This window comes from Rhipicephalus microplus, chromosome 3 (assembly GCF_043290135.1).
Source record: "Rhipicephalus microplus isolate Deutch F79 chromosome 3, USDA_Rmic, whole genome shotgun sequence".
Lineage (NCBI taxonomy): Eukaryota > Metazoa > Arthropoda > Arachnida > Ixodida > Ixodidae > Rhipicephalus > Rhipicephalus microplus.
This window is the reverse complement of record NC_134702.1, coordinates 194,289,781-194,316,372: the sequence shown is the minus strand read 5'-3', so window position 1 is coordinate 194,316,372 and position 26,592 is coordinate 194,289,781. Positions and strand designations below refer to the sequence as shown.

Here is a 26,592-nt window from a genome sequence, read left to right as displayed (position 1 = left end):
TCGGAACGAGTCGGGCAAACTTTCGCTGGCATAGTAAACACGTGAGTCTCATTCTCAGTAAATAGGCCTAGCTTGAGCGGTGTGACTTCGAGTTGCATGCACTGGCTGACACTCACGTACCACAACATGCTCTATTTGTCACTGCTTTGCTAGCCCTGTTTCATGGAATAACGTTAAACATGCTACCTTGCTTGGCAGCGTCCAATTAAGAACCGCGCTAAATAAGCTGAATTCAATAGTATAAATCACAATATAAATGTAGTCACTGTCTTCTTTTTAGTTGCAGAACAGCAACTACTGAAATAGTATAGATACTGTTGCATTAGCAAAGGAGTTAATTTATGTACAACTTGTGCTTCTTACTGTGAATGCGATTTACGAGACTATAAAAATTCTACCAACATTGCGATTGTTGTCAAACAAGCTAGACTTTCCTAAATGTGGTGTCGGTGTGTGCAGCCCACTCCTGGACTTTGTGATCTGTCGGTCTTCTTCAGTGGCGCAACTTCTGAGAACGCCATTCAGCGAGAGTGCTTGGGAGTTTATGGCTTGCCGTTTCCGGGGCGCTGTCCACCTTCAGGAAAAGATGACGCAGAAATGGCGTGAGGATCGCTATCGCCAGGTGATGGATCCTCGTGAAGACCGCACCACTTACTGGGGCATGAAGTTCCCGCAGTACATGGCCAGCTGTGAGTGTTCACACTGCCGATTTTGTTTTTAGTCTTCTACACGTCGATGCATTTACTATGCCTGTTTTTGCTAACCGTATTGTTCGTCATATGTTTGAATAGTACACTGCCAAACTTGACAGTTGACGGTCAATAGTTGCGGGTCTTACTAGAAGCAGAGAGCTAGCAATACTTGCTCACTCAAGTCTGATTCTGTTTGAGTGGAGTCCACGATTTCTAATGACCGGTGATTTAGCCTCGTTTTATGTATGCTGTTCTCTAACACTGGCACCATCGCCTAGAGTACCCTAGCCTAGCACTTCTGCCCTCTAGCTGGCAATATTGATTAACTGGCTTGTTGATTGATTGATATAAAAAGTAATCGTGAACTGGAAGACCATAAAGAGCAGGTCCTACTTTCTGTTTAGTCTCTGTATTTTGTCGCACTTATTTATCTAAAATCGTTGGTTGAACTCTGCTCAGGGGCGGAGACAAAGATATTTTCTGGGTTCAAAAAGGAAAAGTGCACATCCATGATTTGAAGTGCAGACAGGACAAGGAAATGGTCATTTTGCACCATATATGCCATGATGAAAACAGAGAGGCCAGTGCGATACTAGAAGTTTGAAAATCAAGAATTCTGCCTCATTTCTTTTTAGAAATAAATGTTCGTAGCCCCTGAACCTCAATGATACCTTGTCAGCCTCCATATTAACTGTATTGTGATCGTACGCTTATTTCCTGTACTTTTTATAACACTCATAAGTGAGGTTCTACTTACTACAAGCTTGCTTTCTGTCACCAAGCCTTCCGACAAGGTAGCTCCCCAAGAATCTACGTTAGGAGTGCGGCTATGTCTAATGTCATTCCCGACTAACATAGGTGAATTCATAGTTAACACAAACTGCTGCACAATTAGAAAGAATTTCTAGGATATATATTGTAAACATGAAGAGAAAAGGATAAAGCGTGCTCCTGTCTCATATACACCTCACGCGTGAATTCACTGACTCGTCTTGGCCCTACGTCACCACTGTCACTGTTATTCACGCATATCGCCCCACGCATGTTGTGCAGTCGAACCCGGCACCACCCCTGACGTGCAAGCAGTGCTGAACGAGATGGAGGAGTACAAGGTTGTTGTGCGCAACTGCTTTGGGTCTCACGCGCTAGTGATGAGTGCCACGATGAAGGCGGTGGACCCTAGATACGAACCGGGCTCCACACAAGGATACGTCATGTTCCGGACGAACCAAGTGCTTTCTACACATAGGCAGCGCATTAGGTTTTGGTGAGTTCTGTATACATTATGACACCTAAAGCAACAACTTAACTCTCATAGTACAGAATCGACCTAAACAGTGACGTACAAAGGAAACTGCACTTGGCAAGAGCGCCCAGCGGGCCACATCACCTGCCGTTTCCTGCTGAAATAATCAAGGGCCGACGCTTTAGTCATGCCTAACAAGTTATGTCGGACGCTAAGTCCTTGAGCTGTAATTTAGGCCCGTTGTTAACGTCAGGTCGCAGCTGCAGAAAATAGCAGCGTGCACAGCCACGTGCTCCACTGCTTTATACGAATGTGATTTAGTACGCACACTACTAACATTTTCGCGACCATTGACGACTACGATCATCATGAGAATTTCGAAGGAACTATGTTATGCCGACTGTGCTTGTCATCAACAAAATAAATCGCAGCATATCCATGGAGAAATGATGATAAGTGGTCAAAGCGTCCGTACGTTCGTCTGTTCTTCCGTCGATTCATTCGCCTGTCTGTCTCGCCATCCATAAGTACAATCGTCAACTGTACGAAATCGTCAACCATACGGGAACAACTAACACCATCGAGTGATAATATTTCCAAGGGCAAATACACACAACGTCATCTAGTCAGCAATTCTTGAGTATAACGAGGTGTGGTTGCATGCTACTGTTGCTGCTGCTGCCGTTGCCACCGAACAACAACAACAGAGAAGGGAGAGACCCATGACCCAAGGACCTTCCCCTCTAAAGATGCTCGCCGTGTAGCGAGAAAGAGTGAGCGGCAGTAAATGGCAGCGAAGGGAAGGCATGCACACGCAGGCATGGTCCGATAGTGAGTTTCTTGAATGAAAAAATTGGACGCATATCTGCGTGTTCGTTGCAAACGCCTCTGAAAGACGATAGTCTTCTGCCTGCCTTTTTTCGTGCTAAGCGTCGCATTTTCAGTGCCGCCTAAAGAACACTAGAGTCTTCAGAATTGCGTATCTACATAGCATGTAGTCTATAAATTAGTTTTTATATTACAGGAGGATTACAAGGAGGGTTCAATTTAAGTTGAAAACGACACAGCAAGCAATGGAATGGTAAATGATAGAGGAAATCTTAAGGGACAAGAAGAGAGCGGAGTGAGTCTGGAAACAAGTGTGTGTTAGAGATATCATAGCCTAAATTAAGAAAAAGAAATGGACATGGGTAGGCTACATAGCTTGAAGACAGAATCACCATTGTTCCAATAATAAGGATCACAGGCTGAATTTCTAAAGGAGGCTTGCGGGTGGAGAAGAGACAAAAAGTTAGGTGAGCTAATCAGATTAAGTAGTTTGTGGGTATAAATTGGCAGCAGTAAGCACAGAGCAGAGCTGATTGGCGGAACATGAGAGGGGCTTTTGTTTTACAGTGGGCGTAGTGAGGCTGTTATAATAATGCTGATGATATTTTCTAGTCGACGAACACACCACCTAATGCATACGATTCGATGTTGCGCCTCATATATGCACGATTTTTGGTTTTTGATCAACAATGCTCGCTAGTATCAACGCAGCCACCAATTCAAGATGACCTGGCATTCAGCAAGTGCCTAAACTTTGGACGAGTAGCTGAGTCATGTGCGTCATACCAACAGAGGGTAAGACAGACAATTTAAACCAAAGCGTGGGCGAAGCCCCCGAGGTACATCAATAAACGGTGAATCCTCCATAGGTTCTGACTACTTGGTTATCAAAGACGTGATGCCTTATAAGTCCGTCCATCTCTCTGCCTGTCTGTCTTTATGTCGGTCGTCGTGTCTGTCGGTGAGTCCATTCTACCGTCTGACTCTCTGCCTCTATGTATGTCTGTATGTCTGTACATTGGTTGGTCTGTCTTTCTGTCGGTCTGTCTGCCCATCATTCTGTTTGTCTGTCCCTCCGTCCATCTCCATACCACTAATGGTGAATTACAACCTCCCTGTCCTTCCTCATTTATTCCTCCTCCTCCTCCATTGGGAGAGCAGAAGCACTCAAAAGCACACTGAAAGTGCTGTCTTTAGAGCCGGCGTGTTTCAGTGGTTGAACAGGTGGAATAGCACTGTCATTCATTGGCAGAGCGAGAGTGCCTTTGCTGCGTCGAGGGCAGCCAGGAGCAGTTTGTAGTGCTCTCGCGTTAAAAGCGAAGTAGGTGCAGTACGACGAGCCATGTGTCATTGGAACGACACAATATCCGCGTTTTTCTTCAGCCGGCGAGTGCGGCGACAATGGTGGCAGCCATGCGTAATTTTAAACCATGGTTTCACTGTCTTGTACGGGTGGCGACGATGACAGCTGGATGCCTCCCGAATGCGTCGTTGCACAAACATATTAGGTAGTAGGAGAATGAAGAACATGTGACCAACCGATTTCACAGGTATTTTGTTGCTGCCCTAGAGAGAATATGCGGGAGCTTGGAATGTTTCGATCACATGGTTTTCTGCTTGTCACCCTCTCACCTGCTCTCCGGAAGCGTGCCGCATTCCAGGGGCAGATCGAGTGGCCCTGCTCTCAGTATTCTGCCCCCCACTCCTCACTGCCCTGCCCCTCTACTCCTGTTCTCTCAATGAAAATCACCGTAAAGCACACCTCTTTTATGCATCGGAGTGAAACAAGCACCGCAGCGCCATCTAGCGGCACTCCAGGTACTAGGAATAGCTACAATGGAAGACCAGAGACTAGCCTACGCTCTAAGGAGCTCTGCCCTTAAAACCGCGTGTTGGTTACGACATATTGGACTGAAACAGCACGAAGGACAAAAGACCAGACAGAGAAGGACTTATGCCACAGCGCAGGCTTACATCAGAAGTTCATTCGTCAAACAGTGCCTTATATACCTGCTCACTACCACTGAGCTACACCAGTGCTTGTGCCTTGTCAAACTTGCTTTAGGCTGGCTTGATGTCTGGAAAGCAATCGCGTTATTACAACTTATAAAGCGTTTTACAACAGCGAAACAACATCCAAATCGCAAAAATTAGCGTAACGAGTGGGCCGTGCAATTATCCAAACCATCACAAAAGTTTGTTATTTTGCCCCTATTAACTGTGGTGCATACCTTCTTCAGCCATAACTGCTCATCGTAGTCAGCTGCTGCATAAACAATTGGCACAATATTCCCTGCAACTGTTTAGCAGATGCCACGCTTTTCAGAAGAATGACTGAAAATAGAATAGCGAATGCCGGCCTACTACCCAAAAGTTTATTATTATAGCCCTAGTGGGTACCAAGCAAGTTTGCTTGCAGTAGTTACCCAATGAGTGTTCTAAATAGGCTCTGAAAAGCCGCTCTTCTAGCTTTCGCTGTGATTGTGCTGCGCCTATCACGCAGGCCTTGTGTTTTTTATTGTTAAACAACGCACAAGAGAAATGTTCCACCAAAACCATCTATATATACGTGGTGGCCAGTGAATGGCAATGCAGCGTGATCAGTCGTTTTTTTTTTTTTCTATCAAGAAATTCGCTAGCAGACGCTGCTTGCTTCGGCGTTGAGAGGCGAGGTAGAAGTGGAAGCGTTAGAGAGGAGAGTGAGGGGGTGAGTGTGTATTTGCGCAATGTGGGCATGATCATGCAGGGAGAAATTCCTAGAAGAGAGTGAGGGTAAGCGAGCAGAAGCCTGCAGACGCTGTTTTCCGACGTTGCCATGCGAGAAGCGAAGTAAGTGTAGTCACGCTGGACACCGGATTGGACTAAACCATAAGATGCTTCACTTCTAGAACAACATCGACATCATGCGTACCGGTTATTCTCTTCAAGTTATCGGCGACGCCGTGAATTCAAGGATTGATGGTATACTTCCTTTTTCCTGGGCTATTTTCATGAGTCAGAGCGGGCATCTCTGGAGTCATTATTTTATTCCTTGAACAGATGCGCAGCCACTGCCATCATTATGTAAGATTGATAATCAGAATTACTGAGGCGATAAGATAACTTGCCACTTGCATAACCTGCCTGGGGCAAGTTATCTTTTAGTCCACTTTACTTTCTTCGTATTTACATTACAATTGTATCGAATACCTGGCAGAAGGAAAGAAGTATAAACTGAAGCAAATAAGCCCTTCAGTTTATACTTCTTTCTTTCTGCCAGCTATAATGCAGCACTATCACTTTGCTGAAAACAACAAACATTCAGGAAAGTTTTAAAAACCAAGCCTAAGCTTGTTCACATAAGCAGCCATTTCTAAGCTCAGGCACGACACCATCTTTATAGATGTTTAGTTGGGGCACGTTTCACATATATTACTTCTAGAATACGCCGAAATAACTTTACGAACAGGTTTCACATTGGTTTTCTAGCGTTGATGTTGCTAATATCTTTCAGACAAAATTTGGAAAATATATGTTGAATAAAGTGTTAGATGCCGCAGTGCGAGACTGCGGCGTCTGGCAATCGCTACTGGGTCGCCATGCAGAATTTCCCGAGCTTGGGGAAACCGAATCCTGCTGAGCTCTGGGGACACCCCTTTTGAAAGAGCCGACAGTACGAAAAAGTAAAATCTACCCCTTAGCACGCGTTACAATCTGTTAGGATGGAACGCGGCTTTATTTCAAGGACGGTTGACATGGTATGGTGGTTTTTTTCAGAGCGGAGGCATCTTCTTTCATTGCTTTTTTTTTTCTTTCCACGGAGTGCTGAAGGGCACTCATGCACTAAATGCTGCAAGTTTTCCTGATGATATCTTTTTAAAAACATTTTAAATTACTTCAGTTAATACAAAAGACTAAGCTATATGAAGAAAGTTGCACCGAAAGGCCACACTACAGTATGCGAGAACAAAGGAAGCGAGCTCCCAGAACAAGAACCAAGTATGGAAAACAAAGTATTGCTTACCAGGTACCTCAGGTTTTAAATACCCTTGCAGATGAATTGAATTTTAGGGCTAGTAGTGCGACTTTCAAGAAACAAATAAAGAACTTATTCATAACCACCGGTCTACACTATCAAAACTACGTAATGGAGTCTCATGCCTCTGCAAATGCTTAAATTGTTTATAAACTTATATGTCAAATATACGACTGTATACCGCGGAATTCATTGTATCCGCATGCATCTTATGTCTGTTTTTGAGTTGTTTCATTGATATTGTTTAGTTGTGAATTATAACGACAGTGACCTCTAATTCTTAAAATGTGTTATGTAAACTTCTTATGCTATTTATGTTTGAATTTTGTGTTTACAATTTCAGGTTGCTTGAAACCAATGTATTGAATATATATATATTGTTTAAGCTTTGCACTGTCACGGACTGCGGAGGGACAAGGGCCTTTGTCAGGCTGTTCGTCTTTAGCCCTTTGCCCCTGCAGTGAGCTCTGTATCTGGCTTACTGTAAATAAAAATACTACTACTACTACTACTACTACTACTACTACTACTACTACTACTACTACTACTACTACTACTACTACTACTAAAGGCATGGGCTGTTTCTGTTCACTTTTAAACTTTTCATGCCTGCTCTAAGTATTGCTTAGAGTGATCAACACGGTGGCTCCTGATAGTAGTTCAGGCTGAGCGCCCTAAAACATCGCGACCACAGCCGAACCCTCGAGGCCACATGTATAATTGTCATAATCAGCCTGTACAGTGTCATTTTTTACCAAAGGGAACACGGGAGCGCGTGGCCTGCGCGCTGCGGCGGCTGCTGGCAGCGTGTTCAAGTGGAAGCGAGAGCAACCACAGTCTCTTTTTGCGTCATCTCGCGGCGAGCGAAAGAATCATTCGTTGCTGATATGGAACCAGCGGCAACATTGCGACCCTATCAGCAACAAGATTGTGACCATATCAGCAGCGAATGGTTGTTTTGCTCGCCACAACATGACACGAAAGGAGACTGCGCTTGCTCTCGTTCCTGCATGAACGCGCTGCCAGCACCCGCCGAAGCGCGCAGGCCACGCGTCGTCGTATTTCCTTTCATAAAACTTGACACTGTACATGGTGGCGCGCTGCTCGACCGGCACGTGTCATTGTTGTCCTATTCATCAACCACCAGCTCCACGAGCACTTGCGGCTGGTTGATTCGTTAACTGGCTGGGCAGCTTACTTGGCTAGTTAGGATGGCCAAGCTAAGTAATCTATGTCATGTGGAGACTGATGTAAGTAAACCTTATCTTTTAAGACAATGCTAATGAAGTCACATAAATCTAAGACCGTGCAAGGTCCGTAATAATCAACGTGACATAGGTACGAGCCTGCTAATTAATGCTAGTTAGACCTTACTCACTACTATGATGCCTATAGGAATGAGCTAATTAGGATTATTTTGATGAGCTCGATACTAGCCCCGTCGCGTTGGTCTAGTGGCTAAAATATTCACTCGGCTGCTGGCCCGCAGGTCGCAGGGTCGGATCTTGCTTGCAGCGGCTGCATTTTCGATGGAGGCGAAAATGTAGTAGGCCTGTGTGCTCAGATTTGGGTGCACAATTAGAAACCCAGACGGTCAAAATTTTCGGAGCTATTCACTACGGTGTCTCTCATATTAATATGGTGGTGTTCGAATGTTAAACCCCGCATATCAATCAATCAATGATTAGCTAGATACTAATCATGACATTCATATTTTAACTCGAGGCAATTGTAGCCATCGTAATAAACCCATACAAATGAGGAAAAATCTGTTCGATATTGACATCAATATTAGGTCCGAGCTAGTGTGCTCTTAACTTCAAAGTAACCGAGATGATTGAACACACGACGGACACAAAGAATAGGTGGATAGCAAAATCGTGGCTCGCGCAATGGATTGTGGTCCACAGAGCCGATCTGCACCAGCTTCCGGTTCGAGGCGCTGTAATGCCATGCGGGCATTCTTGCCAGTAGCGGCGTTTTTTTTTTTTGCGTGTTTCACTTTGCACTCATGATGCCCTTCTCTTACAAATTGCTGCGTATGACTTTGGAAAGCTGTGCAGCGTGATTGAATGACTATTGCTTTCACTACGAGACAGTTATAATCGTGTGAGAGGTGACTTTTTCATTGAAGTGGCTTGCATCTCCGCACACATGCTTGTTGCTTTGCAGCGAAGGTTATATCGTGCATGTTTTGTCACATGCAAACATTTTCTGCGCATCATGGAATCGCGAAATATTTGTTAACTTGTTTTCGCGTTGCTCATGTACCCGTAAAATGGTTTATCAGCTTTTGGGTTGCAAAAATACCATTATTAATGTGTTCGTAGGGCTTGTAGTTCTCTGACTTTTTTGACGCCTCTGAATGTCTCTTTAAATAAGGTGTCATCCCTCACACGCTCAAACAATGCTTTTAATGCATGCAAAATTATCCACAATCAGCATACAGTTGTGCAAGATATAGCCTTTAAGGCTTTGAATCAGAGTATAACATGACCTCTCCGCACTTCACGCTTGCAAGTCTGATACAACAGAGACGCTATATCATGCTACTCGTTGTTTCAAAGGCGACTTCGATCGTGTCGCGTCGCACGATACCATTATTTGAGTGCCCATTTCGTTCTGTGGGATTTTTACGCACTCACCTGTTTCAATCACTTTGACAGAGAGTAAGCAATGTAGATTACAGAACAAAAATAAACTATATCGGCATAATTGATCGCGCAAACTACGGGTACATAGGTAGACATCGTACGTATATTCCCATATGACAGCATGTGAACATATGTGTGAGTGACATTGAAGTGTTCTCGGTAAGTGTATGCGCTCGAAAATATTAAATCGGGGTGACTCTACAAAAGATTACTGCGTGTTTCAAAGCATATCCGCACGCTGTGCTCAAAACCCATCTCTCAATGTTCCTCGTTTTTCCCATGCCCACATCTCGCTTTGTTCCCTAAAATGTGTGAAATATCATCTATCTGTTCGCAAATAAAATTGAAGAACGCAATCATTTGACAAGCGGCTGCAAAAGCGTCACAGTATAGCACGTGATTCCAACCCGATTACACTGTGCAGCAGGCACCTTGAATCACAGAAGAGATGGGCTTCGAACCGGAAGCTCTATAGCAGACGACATGCCGTTTTGCTATCCACCTATTGGTCGCATGTCTGCGTGCTTTGCAGCGAATGTCGAAATATAATAGTCTTCTGTCTGGAGGCATTGCCTGAGATACTGATGTCATCTGGTAGTATTGTCTGGAAATGAAAGCTTGTGTAAAACACAGAGCCACTGCTAGGTGGAAGCAGCGTATTGTCTCAGCAAAGAGTAGGAAACACCGTCTTTTTCTTTCATAACGTCGGATTTTCAGCGCAGTGCAAGAAACACTAGGTTCCTCAGAATGACGTCTATGCATTATGAATTGTGTCTATGCATTAACTTATAAAAGAAATGTACCACCTAATACTTACGTATGGATGTTGTGCCTCAGATATACGTAATATTTTATTCTTGATCGACAATGTACGAAAGTATGAATGCAGCAACCAGATCAATCTGGCTGGGCGTTGAGGGATTGCTTAAACTTTGGCTTAGTGGCTGAATCATTTTGAGCGACAGACAACCAAAAAAACGGGCAAGCAAAAATTTTTGAATTGAAGTGTCCCAAAAAACACTGTCACCTTTAAAACTAGGTGATCACAAGCTCCTTTAAGGCTTCATCCTTGCACAGGTAATACATGCTGATCAAATTATTTTATATACAAAAGAAGCTGCTACTTAGCATTCACTGCAAAAAACGTTTAACAGTCAAACTAGCATCATGGCAGTGACGAGTCAACTTGAGGCCTTCTCAGTATCAGTAGCTTTGTAGCCGAGTTGACGATGCATCAGTATGCTTCATGGATAGATGTTCGCGGCGGAGATCGGCTCCGCCCACCGCATTTGCTCTTAACAAGAAGCAGTGTTCACGCTGATACGCCAGTGCGGGCCCCATTCGTCTATCACCCTCATCTTTTCGACTATGCACACAAACGCAGAAGTAAAAAGTGAATCGTCACATGGCTTCCATCTCTCACATTCACTTTCACCCCACTCAGGACGCAACACTCAAAGCCACGCTGCCACCATGATGCCAGCGCCCCTAGTGATAAGCTGACCGTTTATTTATGCGCAATTTTTGACGGAAGCGAAACGAACTGCCCAATATTGCAGCGTGTGCACCCTTGCTGCATCCGAGAGTGGGAATCTTCATGCTGCTAGTGGAATGAAATAAGCCTGCCCAACGAGATCGGCTCCGCCCACCGCATTTGCTCTTAACAAGAAGCAGTGTTCACGCTGATACGCCAGTGCGGGCCCCATTCGTCTATCACCCTCATCTTTTCGACTATGCACACAAACGCAGAAGTAAAAAGTGAATCGTCACATGGCTACCATCTCTCACATTCACTTTCACCCCACTCAGGACGCAACACTCAAAGCCACGCTGCCACCATGATGCCAGCGCCCCTAGTGATAAGCTGACCGTTTATTTATGCGCAATTTTTGACGGAAGCGAAACGAACTGCCCAATATTGCAGCGTGTGCACCCTTGCTGCATCCGAGAGTGGGAATCTTCATGCTGCTAGTGGAATGAAATAAGCCTGCCCGACGAGATCGGCTCCGCCCACCGCATTTGCTCTTAACAAGAAGCAGTGTTCACGCTGATACGCCAGTGCGGGCCCCATTTGTCTATCACCCTCATCTTTTCGACTATGCACACAAACGCAGAAGTAAAAAGTGAATCGTCACATGGCTACCATCTCTCACATTCAATTTCACCCCACTCAGGACGCAACACTCAAAGCCATGCTGCCACCATGATGCCAGCGCCCCTAGTGATAAGCTGACCGTTTATTTATGCGAAATTTCTGACAGAAGCGAAACGAACTGCCCAATATTGCAGCGTGTGCACCCTTGCTGCATCCGAGAGTGGGAATCTTCATGCTGCTAGTGGAATGAAATAAGCCTGCCCGACTCGGGACAAGTGCCCGCAAGCATGCCTGTGGAAGGCAAGGTGTTGAGTTAAAGAGATAGCAGGAATCACGCTGACGCAGCTGCACTGTTAAAATGTTAACAAAGAAGCTGCGCTGACGTGGTCGCATGCATTGTTTCTTTGGTAACCACCGCAAATGCCCCTCATGCGTTTCAATGCTACGCTTGTTCTTGTAGTTTTTTTTTTATCAATGCTGTTATGCACTTCGCACTGTCTTCGCCCACGAACAGGGCAGTGCGATCTTTGAGCTAACTTTTGTATATAGAAGCTCGAACCATCTTGCACAGCATGCAAGATCTGTCTAATAACGAATGCAGTTGTTCACATTCTGCCTTTCTTGCCCCTTGCGCAGGAACAAGCTGCTGGAGTGGTGGTCCGTTTCGGTACCTATTGGCGTCCCACGCATATTGGCCGGCTTCCGCAATGAAGGTGGGATCGTGCAGAGCGTCGAGGAGTTTCAAGTGCACGAGATACCCGCAGAAGCAAAGGTCAGTTGTGTGTCCGTTTTAAGGAGCCGTTTACTCATTTGGCTACTTCCAAGTAGTTAGCAGAAGACTATACGAAAACCACGACGCTTTGCTTGTGCCATGAAATCGTGGCATACCCTACGTTTCCTTACCACGCGCCTGTATATAGCCTATGATCAATTTCTGTGTGAAATGTTCACATTTATTTTGTAATCATACCTGGAACCAGCATTGTTGCTACAACGTGATGAGCTTCTAGCAAGAACTGTGTAATCGCGTTCCATCCTTTTAGCTACGGTTGCATTGGAGCGGGGCAGCATGGCAAACCGGCAAATCCGTGATTTAAGTACTGCTGATAGAGTGAAGCTAGTTGAACGATCATGAAACCTTTATTAGATAATATTGATGGTGCCAAGTGGCCCCCGGGATGCACCAACAGACGTCGGTCACGCCGGTAGCACTTAGCTTTGTATTCTACAGCACTTGCGCTTTGCTCATTAAGTGTCGTTGTGCTCAGCGTGTCCACTCATGCAAGGAAGAAGACAGATGCATCATGTTCCAATCAGACCGACCCCATCTCGTGGGCACAGGCACTCGATGAACACGCTTTGGAAATCAGGATGTGGCAGACAGATGCATGGACGGACGAACAGATTCATGGATGAATGCACGGATGGACGGACAAACAGACGCATGCACGCACGGATTCACGGACCGACAGATGCACGGGAAAGTATGGGCGAATCTACGTTTTCGCATGTTTTACTTTTTGATAGGACTGGACAGAGACGATGAAAGAGATGGAGGAAGACAATTAAGAGAGGGGTGAGAACGGTGATGCCGCGGGTAGCTTTGACGGCGGCTACGGCGATAGTGGGGTGCAAGTCTAAAAAGCTTCGCTTTCGAAAAAATTGGGGATCCTTAAGCCTCACCTTACGAGTTGAACGCGATAACGATAATTTGTTCCTAGAGTGCATTTCAATCACTTATTGTGATAATTTGTCTGAATAGTGCATTTCAAACACTTAGTGCGTGAAGTTTAAATTATTGATTACAAGAATGTAATCCATAAAGTTGACATTAGCTTGTGCCAGTGAAGCTATATCATATGGCTTTGTTATGATTAATATGCAGCATGTTTTAAACCACAGGCAATATGCCAGTGAATTACTTTCGAACTTGCTATGTATTGACTACGTGACCTTAAAGAATAGGCGCTATAGTGACGTATTAAACCACAAATTGATCATGATGTTCACTCGTTCTGACGCCGGATGGCCATGTACGCTTGTACCACGCAATATTACTGCAATAATACTGCAATATTGCAAGTTTTACTGTAAAGTATGTCGACTGGACATGCGTGTTCATGAACCAAAAAAATTACTTTCACTACGTTTCCAAGCTGAAAAAAGTTTTCACTGTAGTACCAAGCTGACGCGTGGCTGTGATGTATTAAAAAAAAGACGTGAGGTTCTGTGGTAAAACACCTGCTTGTCATGCCAACTACCTAGATTAAATTCTTACTGGGAACAGATTTTTTTTATAACCCATTTTATTTTCATCTTTTGAATTTCGTGGTAATTGACAACATGATGATCCTTCGCTCAGAACCAACCACGCCGATGCTGGAATTTTCGTAAAATGAGCTCTTTAGCGCTAGTACACTAGAAACTTTATTCAACTTTGCTTAGCGTACAGTGATGCAAAAGCGAAGCTTGTGCCTCGCAGTGGGTTTGAGTGAAGTGGTAATGACGTGGGGCGGAGTGGGTGACTGAATTGTAAGGAGTGGTGGAATTAGTATTTGGCGTTGGGGTGAGTTGTGGGAGTAGTGAGTTACGAGAGGTGTGAGGAGGGGCGCCTACCCGTTTATATTCTTATCTATAAGGGACCTCAGACATGAAAGCCTCGACCAAGAGCCGTTTCACTGTTGAAAACTTCAACCACCTTCGCTTGGCGTACACTGTAATAGCTTTCAAAGAACCCATCGTTTCGCAAATTATTATAGCTGCTTTAATGCAGTGGGATTTGGATGCAGTTCAACTAAGCCAATGTTTCGTTAACCTCCCTTCATTTCCTCTACGCTTCTTTCAAGCAGTTCGCCTTACTTCTACTGTACGAGAAGTACCATGCAAGACTGCACACGTCAACACTGACGGCTCCGTCCTCCCGAGCAGCTCAACAGCGCTAGTCGTGATTCCAACGCGTGCCACAACCACCAGATTGAGGACAGATCATGCAACAGCATCAACGACAGCAGAGCTTTCAGCATGTGTTGCTGCGCTGCTTATTATTAACAACAAGAGGATGCAGCGGTGGACGATGTTGTGCGACTGTAAGGTGGCACTGCAGTCACTTTTGTCAAGTGTACGCCGCGGTCCGCACGAACAGTTGGTTTTTGAGACCGCAGGAATTCGGCAACACATGACAGAGAAAGGGCACTATATTATATTTCAAAGCCAATTCTCTGTGAAATAATCAGTAATAAACAGGGCGATCCAGCTGCCAGCTCAGCTCACACAGTAGACCTTAACCTATCATTACCTCTCTTGAAACCAACGGGGCTGGGAAGCTCTGCATCTTTGCTCACCGATGCGCCATGTCGCATTAGAATGAGTCTCATTTTACGCATGCAAGATTACGCATCCTTGATTCGACAATAAGCTTACGACTTCCATTGAGACTCCGACAAGGTGATGCAACTGTTCTGGGCAGACTATAGTTGGGCATCGCATTTACCCATCTTTACGCCTTCCGCATTGGGATGACCGACACCGACGTCTGCGCACACTGCGCGCACGTCCTGTGCGACTGAGTGGAATATAGCACACAGAGGCAGCTTGTGTCAGAGCAAAGTATATGATGTGATCGTCTAAACTCATCTTCGCAGAAAAAGGCCTCGCTAGCTCTACTGGGCTTCTTTTTAACTACTGGCCTATCTGAACGACTCTGTATGGATCGATTTCGCGTCTGCGAGTTTGTGTCCATGTTGTGTTCCTATTTTTTTTATCTCTCTATTTTTTAACCCACTGTTCCCCAACACCAGTGCAGGGTAGCATACCAGAGCCTAGCATCTGCTTACCTCCCTGCCTTCCTTTTTCTTCGTTTCTCTCTGTCTGTCTTCTCTCTCTGGATGGAGTGGGCTTGAATAAAGTAAAATAAAGCGTGAATGAAGAGAAGTGAAGAGTGTGGATGAAGTGGTAAGGATGGCGGAAGCAGTAGTGAGCATTAATGGTGAGTAGTGGGATCTCTGAAAAGTGCGAATAGTGGGAGGAGGGGCGCATAATTGTAGTGTGATTTCCACACTTCTTTGGAAACATACCCGCTTATAATCTACGGTGGCTCCCGTACATGAAAGGCTCTACTCAATACAGCTTTGCTCTTAAAAAAAAGGTTGCACCTCCATCATTTAGGACTCGCGACCTAATGGACTGCGCCAAGTATTTTTTTTTTTGATGCTTAGGTCGTGTGTGAGGTTGTTCTTTTTGTTGCAAAAACATTTCGATGAAGGTACAAACTTTTACATCGAGAGAGGCGATGATAATACTGAAAAGTTCTTGGAACATTTCACGTTTGTTACAGCGTGCTGGTTTGTTACAGCGTGCAAATCAACTGAACAAGTGTGCACACTGAACGACAACTGCATTCTAAGAACAAACTTCATGTTCTCTCTTGCGCATGCACACCACTTGGCTGACAAAATATCAACTGGGATCTCTGGTACAGAGCCAGACTCGAAATTAATTTCACTGCTTTCCAGAGTGCGACACAGCCTGCGCACTGTCACTGCACCGAAGGTCACTTTGACTTTTTGTCCTGGCTACACTGAAATCCATCGTGCGGCCGCACTTGATATGTCTGCTGCGAGCAGGGATCAATGAAATTAAAGAGTGTAACCATAATGACGCTGCTGATGAGTCCGCTCTGTCTAATGTTCTTACAACAAGCTCACTAAGCACACATGTCTAGGCAGATGAAAGTTTTCCTTCACAAATAAGATATCAACGTGCAGCCAGTCGGTCACTTTACGCTTGCTTCAGACGAGCTTCTAGCACCTGCGCATAAAGCACTTCGATCCGTGTGCGTCGACCTTCTTCATGCGCTGGTGGTATACAATGGTCATGTGCGTGAACTGTACAGTGAACGTATAGCCTTGAATCATATGCTATGCGGTTGTGCCTTGTGTTATGTTTATGCCACAAAGAACATTAGTATAAAGTGTTCAAAAAGTGTTTCACTACACAATGACTTGGTGCTACAAAATGGTATTCGGAGTGCAGCCTCGAGCTCTGCATCCTCACGAGAGGTGCCTTCTGCGCCTTGCACCTAGCCGACTTTCCCTCAAGACCCTTTCTTCGGGAAATAAAGCTGATGTCCACTACTTGTCGTCGGGAAGGCGCTTAAGCCACGTTGTTTTAAGAACGTCAAAAGCCTTCCTGTCGAGTACACAGCGAACAGGAAGGCATGGATGACATCGGACATTTTTCGCGGCTGGCTGCAGCAGTTGGACCAGCACTTTATGTCGAAGGACTGCAAGATAATTACGGTTGTTGACAACTGCAGTGCCCATAACTGTACAGTCGAACTGAAGAGCATCAAAGTAGTTTTTTTGCCGCCCAACACTACGTCTGCTCTTCAGCCGATGGACCAGGGTATCATTCACTACGTGAAGTCGAATTACCGCAAGCACCTGCTAGAGCGAATGATCCTATGCTCAGAAGCTGGAAAGTTGTATCAAGTGGACTTACTCGGCGCAGTGCACATCATCGCCCACGTGTGGAAAAACACTCCGCTGCAAGTCATCCCCAACTGTTTTCGGCACAGCGGTTTTTTGAGGCCCGAGCATGCAGCAGTAGCTGACGATGGCATCGAGGAGGTGTCAGCCGAGTCCACCGACGATGACTGCTTGACTTTTGATGCTCTCCTTCCCACAGATGTGACCTTTCAGGACTACATCGCGATTGATCATGGTGTCGCCACGAGTGGTCTCCTGACCGATTAAGAGATTATTAATGATGTCACGGGCGCCCATGAAGACCACGATTCCGACGAAGAATCATGCGAGGAGATACAGCCGCGACCTCATCGCACCTCACGGGAAGTCTCGGAGGCGCTGTTAATATTAGAGGACGCTTGCCTGAACACTCCTGACAGCTTGCGTGCTGTTGGCCATTTGGAACAGTTAAGAAAAATTGTGATGTCAGCCCGAATCTGCGGGAAAACGCAGACGACAATTACAAAATACTTCAACAAATAAAGGTATGCTCTTGCAGCTTGATTTTAAATGTTGTTTTCTCTGTTCATTTGTTAATTCGGCATTCGGGTAATTCCGACAGTTTTTCCAGCCCCGTGAAATCCGAATTAACGAGCTTTTACTGTGATGAGCTGGGGCACTCTTCAGTTCGTGATACGACCAACCAAGCGAAAGGGCTGATAAACATTATGAAGTTGGCTTCCACGACATAAGTGTGCCTTTCTTAAATAACTGGCAAATGGACTATCATAGATATCTTTCTATGGCCCGGTTATTTATGTATTTTCAACATTCACATTCATTAGAGGTACTAGAATAAGCAGAAAAAGTGTCTTAGAAGAAATTTCGGCATTGTTTTTACGGCCACATTAGACTTTCATCACCTCAAACGTGGTTACTCTACGCTGTGCTAAATTACTTTAGGTGCTGTCTGTCTACTATTTAGACTATATTTAAGTGTGCCAAATGCATTTTCTGCTTTGTCTCCTGGCCAAAATGACAGGAATGTTGCCATTCCCCTGAGGAATTGATTAAAGAATGAGACAAATTAAGATCGTATAATTGTTTTATATTCGTTTCTTTTTAATTATTTGCTGTTTTTATTACTTTGTTTTTCCAACTGTTCACCTCAATATCTATATCTGCACTTTTTATTCATCTGTTTTTATTATCATTTTTGGTACATTCTTATTTCTTTCATGTTTAAATAGACATCTAAACTAATACTTAAGACTTTCCTTTAACAACAACCCAGTTCTTGTCCAATCTCCAGCGTGCGTGTGTGCCCTGGTTCAAAGATCCTACTCTACTCTACTCACACTGCTTGCGATATACGAGACCATATATGTAAAAAAAGACAATTGTATGTCCCACCTCACAGCTCACTTAAAGTGTGCGAAGCTTGCAGCCTTAGATAAATTCAGGTTAACACCTATCCGAATTAGGAGAAGCTGCCATCACATAATGCCTAAAGTATATAAAATCAATGGCCGGATGAGGAAAGACTAAGTGGCACAAACATGGGGATATTGGAATGAACCTATGGAGGTGAAATCGCCTCTCATGCTTACGATGTTGAAGATCATCAAGAGACCATCCTGGCCCACACTGACCTGGAGGCAGAAAGGGCTCACCACCAAGCTGGATGAGCAGCGGCAGCCACTATTGTTATGAAATAGAGAACGCACGCCTGATATTTTCTCTTCAGTTTTTTTTCAACAGCGAAAATGTGCCGAATGTCGTTCCTTGTCTTGTATGACGACCCAAGAAACTCAGTCAGGTATGCGCTACAGCAGCTCAGAAGACCCGCCACCAAGCAAAAGCGAAATTAAGTTTCCTTGCGAGCAGGTACACTCTAAATCACCTAAAAACTAACATCTTCATGAGCACGACAACTCGGTTCCAACGCGGTTGCTTTCTCTTCATCCTCGGCTTGCCTCTGAAAACGAGTGTGTTACATTACAGAGCATGGGCTGCACTGACTTGAATGCACAAGAAAACGATTACAGAGAGCGAGGCAGAAAGAGAGAAAGTCAGAGATATAAATTAAGAGAAATAGTGTAGTATAGAAAAATGAAAACATAAATATTCAAAAGACACATAAAAGAAATTGAGAAGAGAAAGCTATAAAAAAACAGATAAAAAGTACAGAGAGCAAAACAAAGAGAAATACAAAGAAAGCGAATGAGAAAACACAGGAAGAGAGGGAAAAGATATAAAGAACGAGAAGGAGAAATCAAGCGTGGTAGAAAGAAATAGAAAATATCTGTGCTAGACACTTGAGACAGTAATAAATTGAAAAAAAAGAAAGAGAAAAAGTAAATAGGGACAATCAAGGCAGCCCATCTCCGCTATCCCTTCAGGCTAGGCATCAGTAGTGCATAGCTGCCCTAAGGTTTTTAAAGAGCGAAGGTCCTAAAGCCGTGGGCTTGTTCTTCTTCTGTGACCGGTTCGTGACCGCCTAGCTTATGAATGACTCAGCAGGTGGCGCTAGTGTGAGTGACAGACAGAGACGGAGGTACAGATGGATCGAGAGACAGACAGACTGATGAACGTAGAGACAGACAGACAGTTGAATGGTTGGACGGACAGACAGACGAATGTGCAGACAGACAGACGGAGGACGGATATACAGACAAACAGACAGAAGGATGGACGGACAGACACAAGGACAGATGATTGGATAGACAGACGGATTCACATTACCGATAAAACTCTCCGAAGCATTGCACCACATCATCACTCACTCCGGGGTAGAGTGATGATCATCACTCACTCCGAGACGGTCGATCACTCACTCTGTGATATCCTAAATATCTTCAACAGCTTCGCTGTTGAGGGAGCCTTAATTTGTGCAGACTCTCGAGTTTATGCCATAGAAGTTTTGTACATCCCAGAACTCTCCACTGGCCGACCACAATTGAAGAGAACAGCTATAGCCTAACAGATGAGTATGTGCCACATTGATTTTGGCGGCCTATCTGAAAACTGTCGTCAGCATATACAGTTGACTCGTTGATTAAAACTTGAAGGGACCTCACAATTTTGTTTGAAGTATCTAGAAGTATGAATTATCAGAAGTTCTCAATTGATGATTCGGGGGGAAGTCACACCACACATTATGATTTGGCATTGATTTTAGCACTTGTAAATATTTTGTCAAGTGCTTTTAAGTCCTAACTGCATGCTGTGCGCAGAAAGCAGAGTTCCGAAGTCCACAAGTTTATTACACATTTACGGCTGATCACAACTCTTCAAGAAATCGCGAATTGCCAACAGCTTCATAGCTGTAGGTATGTGCCTTCAGCACAAAGCTTTCTATACCAGTCGAGAAGCATTGCGGTTCACCATGCGTGTCTTTTGTTTCAAATATTTCTTTACTTGCAAAGCCTTTTTATTGAAAGCCTCGCGTGCTTATCTATCATTTTTAGACATTTATGATCATATAAGTGCTCAAATTTTAAATGGTAGCAGGGAAGCAGCTGATATTTTCTGGTATGAACCTGCAAAAAGTATAAATTAAGCAAATGATGGAGTTTGGAATAAGAGGCTTCCAAATACATTAAAAATTGAGAACCAATAAAAAAATATAATTTTGCTTGAACTAACCGAAAGTATGAATTACCAGAGTTTGAATTATCGTGAGTCTACTGTATGTTTCTTGCTAATCGGGTAAGTCCCTTTTGTTATCACTGCTACACTAAAATGTAAGTGGGCAAGCTTAAGCCCAACATTATAGACAACGGAAAAGACAACACCAAATGCGAGTGGGCCTCGAAGCAATTGAAAACCCACGGCAACAACTACCTGTCCAGATCTATGAGATCTACAAGCATTCAGCTCTATGCTGAACACCGTCCACTCTCCGAATGACTAACCTTGACTGATTAGGGTCCCAGATTTCACTGACGTACTTTATTGCGTGGGCCGCTGTTAGGTTAAATAAGCGGATGGTTTCAGTTATTGCGAGGCTAAATGCAATTTTCTTCGTAGGAGCCAAAAATACTTTCTGCACTTTCACATACTTTTGTAGCGTGGAAGGACCATTTTATCATCTTGGATACACTTAAGTATCCCAGCATATGAAATGTGGAAAATACTGGTCAGTTCACTGCATATATGAGGTCAAAGAAAAGAATAACATTACTGGTTACGCATAATAAAACTGTTTAATTCTGAATCATTTTCATTTTTCATTCGTCGCATCATTTCTCTGCTGTCTGAAGAGCATCACTGAAACAAATGTTAATCTAATCTTTTGTAAGATTTGTTTCTTTCTACAGTAAAAAATCCACGGTGAAAAGTCATACCATGAGGCTGCCATTTATTTCAGAGGCGATATTATTGATATACTCCAAGAATACCACAGGGCCCGACACTGACCCCTATGGGACGCCACGTTTAAAAGCCCTGATTTAATATGGTTCACTTCTACATATTGCGTTCTGCCATGAGGGTGCATGGTTATTCATTTCACTACTTTCTCCTTGATTCCCATAACTGTCAGCTTCACGAGCAACTATGTATAAAGCACTTTGTCGAATGCTTTCCACAGATCAAGATATATGACATCTGTTTCTTTTTGTTGAAAGTCATGGCAAAGCCACTAATTATTCCAAAAAGCTGTGATAATGTGGAAAGGGAGTATCGAAATCCATGATGGTTGGCAAAATTGTGTTTCATTTTTAATGTAAACGCAAGTTGAATGAGATACAACACATTCTAAAAGCTTGCAGCATACGTTGGTAAGCGATATCGGACGGAAAATTTTATTTACCTGCCTATCACCAGATTTTTGCGCAGGTATATCTCTTGCCTTAAGCCTATCATCTGGAATGCAGTATTCTGTGCGTGATTCGACAAATAAAATCCTTATCTAATGGCTAAACCATTCCTCGTATCTGCGGAGAAATGCGTTATCTATCTTACCTGGCCCTACTGAGTTTTTAGGTTAGTATATATCAGTAGGACCACAATTTATTTTTGTGGGACTTCATCTACTGGCATCTTTTCCGAGTGAGAAAGTCTAGACAAAGTGAATTGTGCCTTAGATTGTGCCGGGGTACCAAGAAATTCCATTAGTAATATAAGCAACCACTGCCGGGTCAGTAAGCAATAAGTTAACCACTACATTGCTGAGGGACTCTATCTTTTTTCGTCGCAAGACACCAAAATTTGTCATGAGACGTCGTCATAATTGTTGACATAGTTTAATGGTAACATTTGTTTCTGGCTTCAGAAATCATAGATCGCAGGTGCACAGACAAATCAGGAGTTTTCGCGTGGTCTTTAGTTACTTTCAGGCTGTGATGCTTATTCGGCACTTCCGTTAGATCATTTACTTACTTAACAAAGGGTTTAGCTTAGCGTTCCTTCTTTTATTTTTGCGTAGTTTGGGCTTCTTTATACAATGTAAGACAATGTCAGTGTTCTATTGTAATATCTTTTTTTGGTTTGAGCTATCATAAAACGTAGGTGCGCAGACAAACTAAAAACTTTTGTGTGGTCTTAAGTCACTTTCCGTCTGTGGCACTTATTTGGCACTTCAGTTAGATGATCTCCTTTCTTATTTAAGGGTTAGGTTTAGCATTCCTTTTTTTGCGAAGTACACTACACTCTCATTCAACTGAACCTGAAGGAACTAGTAAAATGTGTTCCGTTTAACAGGAGTTCGGTTTACTGAAAGATTAACGAGGCCACACAATTTAAGAACGAAACCAATCTTGCCAGAAGTATTTGTTCCATTTAAGCAGCAGCTCTTTTAAACAGATTTCCGTTTACTGAGAGTCTACTGTAGTAGGAACCATCTTATACAATGGAAGACAACTAGCTTAAACGATTCCCTCATTGGCGTGACGACACCTTGAGAATAAAAACTCTTGAGAATAAATTATGAGTAAACAATGATACTTGTGTCATCGGCAGCAAAAAAGTTGGGAAGAATCGTGAATGATGCTATGAACTAAGAAATAACTCTGTGATGAGCTGAAGTATAATGACATTGGCTGATTTGAGCATAGTGCGTTCGGGAGTTACACGTCACAGACATCCCGACGTTAACGAGTGAAGACTCGCGACTGCTCTGAAAAGCCACCTGTTCGCAGTAAAAAAGTTCTCAAGGACACAACACATGCATAACGTTTATTCCTTCCTCGTGCAATCCATTAATGCCTAGCTTTTTGTACTTTTGTTGAGACAAGAAAAGTGACTAGGCGCTTGCAGTGTGCGGCAAATCTTTGTGACTGAATTGGTACTAGACCGATTCGAAAAGTTATTGCGGGGGTCAATCCGTGAAAAAAAAAGGTGCTTCACTTATTTTATTTCATGGCTACTTCAAAATATGTTGCAGAGCTCGTTTAAAAGAACCATGAAAACAATACTGCACGGGATGCTGACCATGGTAAAAGCATCTTCGACGACCTCTCTAAAAGAAGTTCTTATTAATGGCTTCCGCGGCACCTTCAATGATTGGGTGAAGCATTGACAAAGATCTTATAAACTAAGGGATCAGTGCTTTGAAAAGTATTGAAAACATTTTAAACTGACATTGAAAAAATAATTTCTAAAGTTGTAATTGCAGAAACTTCTCAGGCGTACCCTGTATAAGGTATCTTAAATATTGCAAATATGTTATTCACCTTTGGTTTATGCAGGGCATGTGGTCGGACGACGTGTGCTTGGGATTCCTCGACCAATTTCTGCGCTTCCTCAAGGATCAAGTCCGAGAAGATGACGGGAAGTGAGTGCCAGGCGTTTAGGCCACATAGCGTCCACTGTTCCAAACATGCGCTCCGCTCCCCGAGCCGCAGCACAATTTGCACCGCCCATTAGATAAAGTAACTCTCTCTCCATGTGGAAAAAGTTGAAATGGTTAGAAAAATTATTTCAAGAAGCATTGCACGCCGCTTGGTGCGTTCGCAACAGCATAGAGTAGTGTTTTGAAAGGAACCACGCGTTAAATACGCCATTTTAGACAGAATTTTCGTAGCTTACAATGAGATGCTCATTTGCGTCTACTCACATAACAACAGCGTTATATTCCATGAGTTTTACAATATGCCTTAGACACTACATTGCGAGTGTGTCAAGGTGCACGTACTTTGTATAATTATATGCTAACTAAGCGTACGCCAAAGGCGAAACCACATGGGCCAAGTTTTTCGGTCGTTTTGATGCTGCTGTTCATTGAGTGCTTTTAGCTGTACACAGTATTTTTGTAACATTGGTGCCTACTGACTTGCAGGACGGTGTACCACTTCGAGTACCAGCCGCATTTGCGTAAAGTTATCTGCACCCGCCTTCCAGACACCGACGAGTCTGCCATCCTGCCCAGCTGGTACCTTCAAGGACACGACAGGAAGGAACTCTACAGTACGAGAACACAAGACGAACCCCTCTTCTAGCTTCTAATCGCGTGTCTAGCTTATAGCGAACTGCTACGGATGTATCCCAATGAGTCTCATAATCGAAATTACTGGTTAGGAGTTTCTGAAAACACAGCCTTCTGTTCACTCCTAACTCTCTATCAACTCTAAGAATGAGAGAGACAAATTTGGCACCAGTTATATTGTTCCAAAGTGCACTAGTAACGTTCCCATATTTCTAAGTGTTCGACAGCTGAGCTGTTTCGTTAATGCTACTTCGGGAAACGACAACAGTACTACGGAACATGAGGAAGAAGGCAAATGTACATAACTCCAGTGGTGTGGCCGTCCAGCATTGCCTGCGTCCGCTTTTTTTGTGGTGCCCAGTGTGTTTTCACTGGCCTTTGTTCGAGCTACAATATTCACTACACAAAAGACTTGCGTGCCTTCGGATACTACCCGACTTTTGAAATTCAATGTTTTGTATAAGTGTTATCACATGATCTCTTCGAGACGGTCGATCACGTCGTACAGTCTTGTGTCCAGGAGTTGTTATCTCGTTTTTTTTCACATTCGAACTACTGCACGTTAGTTTGGGCGACAATGACTAAAACTGATTTATGAACAATTTCATCTCTTCATAAAAATATGCTCCATCTAATATATAACCTTCCTCGCAGACAGACAACAAGTCAGTTATTCATCTAACATAAAATCATAAATATTCACAACGTATACTTTTAAAGGTTTTTACTCCACTGTAAAGTCGAACAAAAAAGTTTATCTGCGATCACAGCTTTCGCTTCCATGAAACGTTGTCAATCAAAACACCTACCGTCATCAGCAACCTTGGATGCTTTCTCATACAAGAACTAAGTATAGCAAACAAAATATTTCTGATCAGCTACTCTTGCAGTTAAACAGATTCTATTCATCATGGGTTATCACAGCAGATATCACCCTTTTTCAAATTCTTAATAACAGTTCTGACAATTAGAATGTTATCTTCAAAATTTGTTGCTAACAATTAGTAAAAACAATAAACGAAAACAAAAGAGGTGAAAATACAATCGCCACTTTATGAAATGATGTTTAGTGTATTTGTGATTTACATATTGCGACTTTTGATATACATTTATATCTGTGTTTGTTACACTGTGTGTGTGTGTTTTAGTTTTTATCACCGCAACCATCTGCAGTCAGTTTGAAAGGTTTAGAGTTCCTAATTTGGTTAATGTTATGTACTTTTGTCAGCTGTGGTGTTTTCTTGCCACCATCGCCACTGCTTTATGTATATAGGGCGTCGAGAACTTAGTAAAGCATATAGTCACTTTTATTTTCACCACCTCCATCAACTCTGTATTGGGGCAAGTAAAAACATTATTATTATTATTATTATTATTATATTGTTGTTGTTGTTGTTATCTTGAATCTTTGTGCACAAGTATGTCTTCGTGAACGTATAAACCTTTACATCACAAATTACCAATTGTATTTAAAGCCTCTAGCGTTATGATATTTTGGCAGTGAAGTTAGCTTTCATGAAGTCGCATGATTGAGTGCCTTTTGGAAGATACGTAACTCTCGAATAGACTACTGATGTGTCACTTTATTTGTATTTCTGGGTTAGGTATGCTGCACTGGGATGATGATGAGTTAAGAGCACCAGTGTCCTGCATAGTTTGAAGTGGTTGCTTTTCTGTCCGAAGTTCTTCAATATACTTGCCTGCATAAGCTACATGCTTCATATTACTCATGGTTTAACGCCCTGACATCAAGATATACATCTGCAGGTTTATCAACCCTTTCAATGTGCTGCCAAGCTCGATGTACTTAATGTCCTAATGTACTTACCTGAAGGATAATCACACCCACACAAACACACGCACATGCACACGAAACACACACACTATCCCACCACGGTGGTCTAGTGGCTAAGGTACACAGCTGCTGACCCGCAAGTTGCGGGATCGAATCCCCGATGCAGCGGCTACATTTCCGATCAAAGAGAAAAGGCTGCAGGCCCGTGTGCTCAGATTGGGGTGCACGTTAAAGAACCCCATGTGGTCGAAATTTCCGGAGCCCTCTACTACGGCGTCTTTCATAATTAATGGCGGTTTTTGGAGGTTAAACTCCACATATCAATGAATCAATCAGCACACACAGTCAAAACAGGCTCACTGCATTGTTGTCC

General features: G+C 43.5%; 1 protein-coding gene across 1 annotated transcript; it reads left to right on the top strand.

Moving 5' to 3' along the window:
* Positions 1–454: 454 nt before the first annotated feature.
* LOC142803462 (decapping and exoribonuclease protein-like) lies at positions 455–24,570 on the top strand. Its single transcript, XM_075888574.1, has 5 exons — positions 455–689; positions 1,746–1,959; positions 12,167–12,302; positions 23,688–23,773; positions 24,278–24,570. The coding sequence occupies exons 1-5, from the start codon at positions 545–547 to the stop codon at positions 24,435–24,437; spliced, it is 741 nt and encodes a 246-aa protein (XP_075744689.1). The 5' UTR covers positions 455–544; the 3' UTR covers positions 24,438–24,570.
* Positions 24,571–26,592: the final 2,022 nt, after the last annotated feature.

What these genes read in the sequence shown, in the direction of transcription:
- LOC142803462 (XM_075888574.1), top strand. Translation starts at nt 545, where the DNA reads ATGGCTTGCCGTTTCCGGGGCGCTGTCCACCTTCAGGAAAAGATGACG. An exon ending in AGATACCCGCAGAAGCAAAG is followed by an intron (nt 12,303 to 23,687) that starts GTCAGTTGTGTG and finishes TGGTTTATGCAG; the next exon opens with GGCATGTGGTCGGACGACGT. An exon ending in GTCCGAGAAGATGACGGGAA is followed by an intron (nt 23,774 to 24,277) that starts GTGAGTGCCAGG and finishes ACTGACTTGCAG; the next exon opens with GACGGTGTACCACTTCGAGT.